General features: G+C 45.6%; 1 protein-coding gene across 1 annotated transcript; it reads left to right on the forward strand.

The window, feature by feature from the left end:
* The first annotated feature begins 8631 nt into the window (after positions 1-8631).
* On the forward strand, positions 8632-11011 carry LOC122432560 (nucleolar GTP-binding protein 2-like). The gene has a single exon (XM_043454571.1). It carries the CDS (start codon positions 8764-8766, stop codon positions 10957-10959), a length of 2196 nt encoding a protein of 731 aa, XP_043310506.1. The 5' UTR covers positions 8632-8763; the 3' UTR covers positions 10960-11011.
* The last annotated feature ends 325 nt before the right edge of the window (positions 11012-11336 follow it).

Here is an 11336-nt window from a genome sequence, read left to right on the forward strand (position 1 = left end):
TTATTTTTTTAAGCATGGTTGATTTACAATATTATAGTAGTTTCAGGTGTACAACATAGTGATTTAATTATTTAAAACATTATACTCTGCTTAAAGTTATAATAAAATATTCCCTGTGCAGTACAATTTATCTTTGTAGCTAAATTAAAACATTTTTATATATAGTAGTTAGTATTCCTTGATCTCATGTTTTCCATTTGCCCCTCCCCTCTTCCCTTTGGTAAGCACGGCTTTCTTCTCTGTGAGTCTATTTCTTATTCCATTTGTTTCTTTTTTCTTTTAGGTTTCACATATAAGTGATAGCATACAGTATTTGTCTTTTTGTGTTTGACATTTCTCTAATCATAAGACCCTGCAAGTCTGTCCATATTGTAAATGGCAAGATTTCTTTTTTACAGCAAAGTGATATTCCATTGTGTATATACATCATTTGTTATTTACTCTGTTGATGGAGATGTAGGTAGCTTCCATATCTTGACTTCTGTAAACAAAGTACTTATGGACATTGGGGTGCATGTATCTTTTCAAAATAGCATTTTTGTTTTCTTGAGCTGCACACCCAGGAGTGGGGTTGTTGGATCATACAGTAGTTTTATTTTTCACTTTTAGGACCCTCAATACTCTTTTCCATAGTGGCTGTACCAAATTGCATTCCCATCAACAGTGTGCTAGGGTTCCCTTTTCTCCATATGCTGGACAACCTTTGCCTGTTGTAGAACTTTTTGTGAGGGCACTGAGACAAGTGCGAGGACACAGCTCATTGTGGATTTGATTTGCATTTCTCTGATGATTAGAGGTGTTGAGTATCTTTTTATGTGGCCATGTGTATTTCCTCTATGAAAATGTCTGTTCAGATCTTCTGCCCATTAAAAAAAACCATTCATTTATTTATTTATTTTTCACTGTGCCGGGTCTTGGTTGCTGCCCAGGCTTTTCTCTAGTTGTGGCGAGTGGGGGCTGCTCTCGTCATGGTGCCACCGGTGCCACCATACTCCTCCCGGTGACTTCTCGTGTTGCAGAGCACAGGCTCTAGGTGCTCGGGTTTGATATCTGCAGCTCCTGGGCTCTCCGGGATAGGCTAAGTAGTCGCGGTGCACAGGCTTAGTTGCTCCATGGCTTGTCGGAATTCCCGGACCAGAGGCTGAATCCCCGGGTTGCCTCCAGGGAAAGTGACTCACTTCCAGCCAGGGCGGGACTCAGTTTCGCGCCCACATCAATGCTGGGACACAGCTCTAAGAAAATCGTGGGCTCCCACTGCCTAAGGCTGCGAGCCTCAGGCCTTGTTGCTTCTCCTACAGCATCTCACCACTCCTCCCTGCGACCGGCTGCCAAGGGCCAGCGGGAGAGGGGCTTCCCACACCCCCACCCAGGATGCCGCGTTTCTGCTGGTCTGTCTAATCTCTGCACTCAGCTCCGTCCAGAGAGGTCGGCGGTCCCGCCCGGAGCAGCCCCAGCCCTCGGCCCTTGTTCCAGGGGACCGGTCCCTGCGGGGCCACCACGAGGGGAGGCTCGGATCTCCTCTTGTTCAACAGAAACGCGCCCCACGACCACACCCCCCGTAGACCTCCCTGACGGCGGAACCGCGGTCCAGACAAGTCTGTGGCCGTTAGATCTGACCTCTGGGAACCCATCAAGTCCCTCAGTCGTCTGAAATGTTTTCTCGAGGTCCTGAACTACAAGAGGCGAGGAAGAGGTTTTGGCAACTTGGAATACGGAGACTCACAGTCAAAGCGCCGGCTTTGAGCTACTGAGGAGGTCCTGGAGCGGAAGGTGCCGGCGGCCCTGGAGTCCGCCTTGCCGTGCGCGCCACGAGGCGGCGCCGGAGAAGGGACCGGGCGGGTCCACGTTCCGGACTCCTCTTGAACGCGAGTCTGCGAAAAGCCTGGACAGACGGACTGTTAACGGTGAGACGCAGGTGCTCACTGACAGGGCGGAGTGAGCGCCAGGCGGAACGTTGAGACCTGTGGTTCTGCTTTGAAAAGTGCGAGAGGCGGACGCTGTACACGGAGGGCCGGGCGGGGTGCGCGCGGAGCCGCCGACACACCGCGCGCTTCCCCGCAGCGCTGAGTTCCTGCTCCTCTTCTTAGTCCAGTGGAGCCGGGCTGTTCACTGGGAAGAGCAGAGAGCAGGAGAGGACTCGGAGACTCACACCCAAACCCACAGGGACGACTTGGTTCCGGGGAGCAGGCTCCGCGAGCAGACCTGCGCTCGCTCCTGTGAGACGGGCGCGTCCGGACCTGTTCCCGGACGGACCCGGGGGTGGGGGCGGAGCCTGGGGCTCGGGGCGTCCTCCTCACACGACGGCGCCTGAGGGACAGGGCTGGGGTGGGGAGGCGTCCTCCTCACACGACGGCGCCTGAGGGACAGGGCTGGCGGGGTGGGGGGCGTCCTCCTCACACGACGGCGCCTGAGGGACAGGGCTGGGGGGGGGGTCCTCCTCACATGACGGCGCCTCAGGGACAGGGCTGGCGGGGTGGGGGGCGTCCTCCTCACACGGTGGCGCCTCAGGGACAGGGCTGGGGGGCGGAGGTGACCCTGCGGCTGAAGGGGCTTGTAAAGCCCTCCGTGGCTGCTTCCTTTCTTAGGGCGAATGCCCAGTCGAGATGTTACTTAAAGACAAAAGAATAACCTTTGTAGCATCACTAAAACTCATGACTTGTCTCTTTCTCTCCCTCCTCTCGTTTCTCCTTTCTTTCCTTTTCTTCTTCTCTTTTTAAACTCTCACATCTGACAAATGTCAAATACACACAAGCGTATAATGAATCATCATATTCGTATTTCCTCGCTTCTTGGTATTTCTCAATATTTTGCAAATCTTTTTTCAGCTCTGTATTTTTCATGTCTTTATTTCACTCTTCCTTTTCTTTCTTTTTTTGACTGAAATGGGAAGTGTTTACTCTTGAATTTTTATTTCTGTATTCATTTAATTTTTAATTGGACTGTAGTGGCTTTACAACGTTGTGTTAGTCTCTACTGCACAGCAAAGTGAATCAGCTGCATGAATACATGTATCCCTTCTTTCTTGGATTTCCTTCCTACTGAGGTCACCACAGAGCATTTTCCCTTTCTTTTTCTTTTTGCTAGAGTGTTTTGAAGCAAATCCAGGGTACTATGTCATTTCACTGCTCAGCCCTTCAGTGAGCTTCTTTAGTTGATGAGGCCCTTTCTCTTCCAGCATAACTGCCACATTGCTGGCACCCTAATCAAGTCAATAAGAAGCCTCTGATATTACCCAGTCCATATTCAAACTTTTCTGGCCCTCTCAAAAAGTTTTCTTGCAACTGGTCTCTTTGATACAGAATCCAAACAAGGCCCACCTGTTGGTTGTTTTGCCTCTTTTCTCTCAATAATCGTAATCCTTCTTTCTCCTCAGGCCATTGGGTTGGTAAAAAAAACTAGTTTGTTTTTCCTACCTAGCATCTCATGTCCTGAGTTTGATTTATTGCTTCCTTGAGCCGTTGTTTTACTTGTTTCTCTAACTTTTGCATTTCCTGTAAATTGTTAGTTAGCTGTAGAAACTTCATTAATTTCAGGTTCAATTGCCGGTGAGCCCTGAGGAAACTCAGGGAAGGAAACCAGAAATACCCACTATCTAGTAGTAGCCATTAGACTGCACCCACCCCGAGTGATGCAGCTTGAGGAAACTCAGGATGAGAAAATGCAGGATCCTGGCCCCAGAGAGCTGAGGAAAGATTTCAGTGAGCCCAAACTCTTGCATCTTCCCATACAGAGAAAAGTGCTAAATTCCTTAACTGGGGGTATCTGTTTTTCTTTTATTAACAATAACCTTTTGTTCTGAGTACATGTTGTTATTGCAAAAACTCCTATCTATCCTGGCATATATGCTGGGTTCCCCATTTCCTCTTGCAAACAGTTTTATATGAGAGGCTCTCTCCCTAAAAATGCCCGCTGAATAAACATAACTCTCAACTTTTAGGTTGTGCATTTTTTTTCAGCAGACAAGCTTTTGGCCAGAATATTTCTTGAGTGGTGGTGTGCCCTTTTCTGAATCACAGTAGGAGGTCCATGAACCTCTGGTCCTGTCGATTACAATGAGGACAAGGTTGATCATTGAGTTTAGTTGGTCTCAGCCTTAATTCTCTGTCATCAAGTTCCCTGCCAAGATTTCCAACAGATATTTTAAAGCCATCCATTGACATTGTTTTAGTTCTATGGTTTCATTCAGGGGTGCAAAATGGTGATTTTCCAAATCTATTATCCATTCTTCATTAATTAGCTGGAAATTTTCTATAAATATTTCACTCATATAAAGGCTAAATACAGTTTCTACAAAAAGGGCAGAATAAATGCTTGATCTTTTCTCCTATATACCGATTTCCAGAGTTGGAACCTTAACAAACCCCAAGTATAAGTAATATTGTTTTTTAAGTATCAGTATGATCTCATGAATTTTTCTATATTTGGTGTTTAAAATATAATTTACTGTTATATTTCTGCGTATTTAATGTTGATATATTTTATATATTTAACCAGTTGTAGTCATAATTCTCTGCCAGGATGGAAAATGCTCCATCCTTGCCTAGGGAGTCCCCCTCATTGGAGCCAGTGTTCTCTGGACATTCACCAGCCTTTGGTAGCTTCTCTACTATCTAGCACAACAAGATACCTCAGACTCATCTTGTCCATCTCATGCTCCATACTTGGAAACTGCTGTTTCTATAAGACATCCTGGTTCTTTCTAGTGGGAAAGAACATACATGGCCTGTATGCTAGGGGTGCTCATTGCTACTTCATTGTATCTGCATTTGTAGGGGTGGGGCTGAGAAATATATACTTGTTAAGAGATGAAAAGTCAGGATTTTATACTAATACATCCAATTCAAATTTAAGACTATAGGATTTTCATGTAACCTTTTAATTTTATATGAATCTTCTCTTACGTTAAAAATATTGGTTCTGATGATGTTTTTCATCCTCCCTCCAACCTGACTTCCATCTTGAGAAGCTTCAGATGGACACACAGGCAAGATTAGTACAGTGCGTACCATACACCCTCCCTCTGGATCTCCCAGTTGTAATCGCTTTGCAAGTTTAATTTGCTTTGAGAGATTACAGAGGAAGTTGCCAGCTTTGTGACATTTCAGCCAGCCCTAAATACTTTAGCTCCTACCTCCTAGGAACAGGCCACTCTTCGGCAAAATGTCAGTGCAGGAAACAACACAGACAAAATGTCAATGCAGGAAACAACACAGATGCAAATCTCGTAGATACTGCTCTGAGGAGGGGCACTGGTCATGGTGTGTTTAGATGACTTTGGCTTTTCCATTGGACAACAATCATCTCTTGCATCTTGAAAATATATGTTCTATACTCTGCATACATTTTACACAAATACACATGTATTTTGTGAAAATGAAATTCTTCAAAAGTACTTATAACCGGAAGCCACTGCCTTTCACTGTTTTTCACGTTCAGCTCTGCTCCTTCTCTGAATGACATGCTTACCCCTCTTATTTTCACTTATCAACTTGAAACACCATCTGTTGTGTCATAAACCACAAGGACTTAGTTGATACTACCCACTCCCCTAACCACTGGACTACCAGGGAATTCCCCCACGTTTTTATACTCCTTGATTTTTATGTGTGATTGTGATTGATCAAAGTGGAATGTGGACTTGCTCTTGCCAGATGAAGGAGAGGACAGCGTGTGTATCATCAGGAGTTGTAAGAAATTTATGGGAAAAAAGGGAAGGCAACCCTCTCTCCCATCAGTGGGTGTCTGCAGGCCTCGTGGTGCAGAAATGACAAAAGTCAGGGGCAGTGGTCCTGGAGAATGCTTCTGTAAGTGATGTGTAAGTAGATCATGTGACTGTGCTGGAGTTAGAAATGGTCCTCCAGGAACCAGCTATTAGGCCTCCTTACTTGGGATAGTTTTATGGTCCTAATGAAAGTTCTCAAATACAAGGTTAACCAACCCACAACCCACTGTCCCAGCCCAAGGAGGAGAAGGGGCAGCAGTTCTGGGCTCAGCAGATGGACAGGCTGCTGAGATTGCTGGGTCTGGGATGAGCTTCTGCTACGAATGAGGTGGGCCTGAGGCTGTGTCACTTATCATGTGCTCTCGGTCTCACCTGGACCCCCTGCATCGCTCACCTGTAGATCTGGTGATAAATCAGAGTGGAGGTGGCCTGGCTCACAGCCTCGTCAGCATCCCCCAGTCCCATACTCGGTGGGTTTTGCTGCCTGGCCTGTCTGCCCTTTCAAACTTCAAACTTTCTTAACCTCTTCCAAAAGGAGACACAAGACTCATTCTGGGCTCAAGGACGTATGCCTCACAAAATCCTTCTTTTATTAAAACAATGGTTACAAATACTTCACATGGCTCCTGAGTCCCCTCTGCCATCGCTCCCAGCTCAGAGTCAACGGATGCAGCACTTGGCCTTGCCCTTGTAGCAGGTGCCCTCAATCCTGTTGTAGAGTGGGCAGGGTGACAGGTTGCAGGTCCCCCCTTTCCTGGCACATATGTAGCTGTCAGTCCGCTGGCCGAGAATCGTCAGATGGCAGGCACCTGTGAGAAGGGAAAAGCAAGCGTATCAAACTCCTGGCTTATGGCCACAGGGATTTCCGGGGAAAGCAGGACAGACAGACCTTTGCAAAGCACATCACAGGGGTTTCCCTTGCAAGAGCTTCACACCAAGATGTGTGTGCTCATGAAACACGGCATCTGAAGAGTCCCCCCTCAATGCTGGTGGGTTATGGTGTCTCTACCCTTAGCGAGCCCTGATTTTTTGGCATTATCTTTGAAGATCTACTACATGATAGGGCTCAAAAGGAATAGCAACATATCTCATCAGAGTGCTTTGGTTATGTTTCTTGTTCTAGAATGAGCTTGTGTGATTTTTAGCAAAGCACTCAAACATTCTGAACCCCAGTTCTCAGGTTTAAAATTGAAGAGACTAGATTATATGATCTCATTTATTTTCAAGATTCTGAGGCTGGTCATCTTTCCTTTGGTGGGAAACTAACACATTTATGATTGTATTTTTTTAAATCTAAACTTTTAATTTTATATTGGAGTACAGATGATTAACAATGTTGTGAAAGTTTCACGTGGACAGCAAAGGGACTCAGTCATACATATACATATATCATTCTCTTCCACATTCCCCTCCCATCAGGCTGCCACATAATACTGAGCCAAATTCCATGTGCTATTCAGTAGGTCCTTGTTGGTTATCCATTTTAAATACAGCGGTGTGTACAAGTCCATCCCATTATGGTTGCATTTAATCCTCCAAGAAATGTATCACTTTTCCCTAACTTATAGACAGGGAAATTGAGGGCCAGAGAGATCAAATGTTGTTATTATCTAATTCAGTTCAGTTTGGTTTAGTCACTTAGTCGTGTTCAACTCTTCGCAACCCCATGGACTGCAGCACACTAGGCTTCCCTGTCCATCATCAACTCCTGGAGCTTGTTCAAACTCATGTCCAACAAGTCGGTGATGCCATCCAACCATCCCATCTTCTGTTGTCCCCTTCTTCTCCTGCCTTCAGTCTTTCCCAGCATCAGTGACTTGTCCAATGAGTCAGTTATTTGCATCAGGTGTCCAAAATATTGGAACATAAGTTTCAGCATCAGTCCTTTCAATGAATATTCAGGACTGATTTCCTTTAGGATTGACTGGTTTGATCTCCTTGCAGTCCAACGGACTCTCAAGAGTCTCCTCCAACACCACAGTTCAAAAGCATCAATTCTTTGATGCTCGGCTTTCTTTATGGTCCAACTCGCACATCCATACATGACCACTGTAAAAACCATAGCTCTAACTAGATGGACATTTGTCATTAAAGTAATGTCATTTTTTTTTTTTTTTTTTAATATGCTGTCTAGGTTGGTCATAGCTTTTCTTCCAAGGAGAAAGCGTCTTTTAATTTCATGGCTGCAGTCACCATCTGCAGTGATTTTGGAGCCCCCCAAAATAAAGTCAGCCACTGTTTCCACTGTTTCCCCATCTATTTGCCATGAAAGTGATAGGACTGGATGCCATGACCTTTGTTTTTTGAATGTTGAGTTTTAAGCCATCCTTTTCACTCTCCTGTTTCACTTTCATCAAGAGACTCTAGTTCCTCTTTGCTTTCTGCCATAAGGGTGGTGTTGTCTGCATATGCTGAGGCTATTGATACTTCTACTCGAAATCTTGGTTCCAGCTTGTGCTAATTATCTAATTAGTCAGTGATTATATTATATCAACAGATGCAGAAAAATATTGAAAAAAATTCAACATTGATTCATGATTAAAGAAAAAAGAAAGAACTCCTAGCAAATAAAGAAATGGAGGAAATTTCCTTAATCTGATAAAGAGTACTTACAGAAGCCTACACCACAGTGTACACTGAATGGTCAAGCACCGAAAACATCCATGAAATTGGCAATCAGACAAGCATAACTGCTATTATCATTATCATTCCACATTGTACTTGAGGTACTAGCCAGGGGAATAAGATAAGAAAGAAATAAACAAAAGGTACAAGAGTTGGAAAGAAAGAAATTAAACTATCTCTGTTTGCAGATATTATGATTATATGTAGGCAGACCAAATGGAATTAACAGGCAAATTTAGCAAACTTGGTATATATAAGATCAATATACAAAATGAGTGCGAGCGGAAGTGACGTCGTCCCGCACACGCGGTCCAGCGTGGTTCGAGCGGGTGTCTTCGGTCCGGCTTGGGAAGTTACGAGCTTTTTTACCCCACGCAGGCCGGGCCCAACGGTCTGGTACCAGTCCTGTCTGCAAGATGGTGAAGCCCAAGTACAAAGGACGGAGCACCATCAACCCCTCTAATGCCAGCACAAATCCCGATCGAGTGCAGGGAGCAGGAGGCCACAACATGAGGGACCGGGCCACAATTCGACGCCTGAATATGTACAGACAGAAGGAGCGCAGGAACAGCCGTGGTAAAGTGATTAAGCCTCTGCAGTTTCAGTCAACGGTGGCATCTGGCACAGTGGCAAGAGTGGAGCCGAACATTAAGTGGTTTGGAAATACACGTGTGATTAAGCAGTCATCATTACAAAAATTTCAAGAGGAAATGGACACAGTCTTGAAGGATCCATACAAAGTTGTCATGAAGCAAAGCAAGTTACCCATGTCTCTTCTCCATGATCGAATCCGGCCTCATAATGCAAAGGTGCACATCCTTGATACTGAAAGCTTCGAAACAACATTTGGCCCTAAAGCACAGAGGAAGCGGCCAAATTTATTTGCAAGTGATATGCAGTCACTTATAGAAAATGCAGAAACATCCACTGAGAGCTATGACCAGGGCAAGGATCGTGACTTGGTAGCTGAAGACACTGGTGTGAGAAATGAAGCCCAAGAAGAGATATTTAAAAAGGGACAGTCTAAAAGAATATGGGGTGAGCTCTACAAGGTGATAGATTCATCAGATGTCGTGGTTCAGGTTCTTGATGCTAGAGATCCAATGGGTACACGTTCTCCTCACATTGAGACTTACTTGAAAAAAGAGAAACCCTGGAAACATCTCATTTTTGTTCTTAACAAATGTGACCTTGTTCCAACCTGGGCAACGAAACGATGGGTTGCCGTCCTCTCCCAGGATTACCCGACACTTGCTTTCCACGCGAGTCTTACTAACCCCTTTGGCAAAGGAGCATTTATTCAGCTTCTGCGGCAGTTTGGAAAGTTGCACACAGACAAGAAACAGATCAGCGTGGGGTTCATTGGCTATCCAAATGTTGGCAAGAGCTCTGTGATAAACACGCTGCGCTCCAAGAAGGTTTGCAACGTGGCCCCCATCGCAGGTGAAACAAAGGTCTGGCAGTACATTACTTTGATGCGTCGGATCTTCCTCATCGACTGTCCGGGTGTGGTTTACCCCTCCGAGGACTCGGAGACAGACATTGTGCTGAAAGGAGTCGTTCAAGTTGAAAAAATTAAGACTCCTGAAGACCACGTTGGTGCTGTACTTGAACGAGCAAAACCAGAATATATCAGCAAGACATACAAGATTGATTCTTGGGAGAACGCTGAGGACTTTCTGGAGAAGCTAGCTTTCCGGACAGGGAAGTTATTAAAGGGTGGAGAGCCTGACCTGCGGACTGTGGGGAAGATGGTCCTCAATGACTGGCAGAGGGGCCGGATTCCTTTCTTTGTCAAGCCGCCCAATGCAGAAGCCCCAGCAGCCCCTGAGCTTCCATCCTCCTCATCTTTGGAAGTTGCCACAGAAACAACCCAGAACAACGCAGAAGAGGAAGTCACAGAAATTGTAGGTGAGGAGTCGGAATCCATCCTCGAGAAGGAAAAAGAGGAGCCCCAGCACTGTGGCATCGATTCAGAAATGCAGCAGATTCTGGCGCGGGTCCGGCAGAACTTTGGCAAGATCAACGTTACACCTCAGTTTTCTGGGGATGACCTGGTTCCTCTGGAGATGTCCGATATTGATGACGAGCTGGAGAGCCTTTCTGCAGAGAGGGAGGAGGAGGAGGAACAGGAGCACCCAGGAGACGATGAGGACGAGTTTTACGCAGAGTCTCAGGAGGAACACACGGGACGCACCACTAAGGCCGTTATTCAAGCCCTGGATGAAAAGATCGCCAAGTACCAGAGGTTTTTAAACAAAGCCAAAGCTAAGAAGTTTTCAGCAATCAGGATATCCAAGGGACTGAGTGAAATGGTTTTTGCAAAATCTGAAGGACAAAAAAAAAGAAAAGCTGAAGAAGATGTAGACAATACAGCACCGACCAAAAAGGGAAAGAAGAGGAAAGCACAGAGGGAAGAGGAGCAGTCAGACAAAACTCGCAGGACGCTTACATCTAAGGAGAGGCGGCGAGAAGCACGGCAGCAGAGATCCAAGAAAGTCGGTGTCCGCTACTATGAGACACACAATGTGAAAAACAGGAACCGGAACAGAAAGACCACTGACCCAGAAGGGCAGAAACACAGGCACAAGAAAGCCAGACAGAAGCAGTAACGTGTTAAACGTTGTTTATTAAATTATACAAAAACATGCAAAAAAAAAAAAATTAAGATCAATATACAAAATGAAAAAAGAAAAAAAAATGAATTTTACTTCTGTATATTAGCAACCAACAGAAAAAAGGAAGTAAAGGAAAAACACCATAGAAGAGCATAAAGCATGCCAGGTTATAAATCTGAAATGGATGTATAAAGTGGCAACAGGGACAGACTTCATTTTCTTGGGCTCCAATATCACTGGGCCCAGCTGGGAGAGGAGCAGGCCTAGGGCCAGCAGCAGCAGGCGGAGGACCCTCATGGTGGCGGCGGGAGCCGGAGGCCCGGAGAGGGAGGCTCAGGGGAGGCTGGCTCCAGAGGCTCCAGAGGCGGCAG

The sequence above is a fragment of the Cervus canadensis genome, chromosome 31 (genome assembly GCF_019320065.1).
Source record: "Cervus canadensis isolate Bull #8, Minnesota chromosome 31, ASM1932006v1, whole genome shotgun sequence".
NCBI classification, from domain to species: domain Eukaryota; kingdom Metazoa; phylum Chordata; class Mammalia; order Artiodactyla; family Cervidae; genus Cervus; species Cervus canadensis.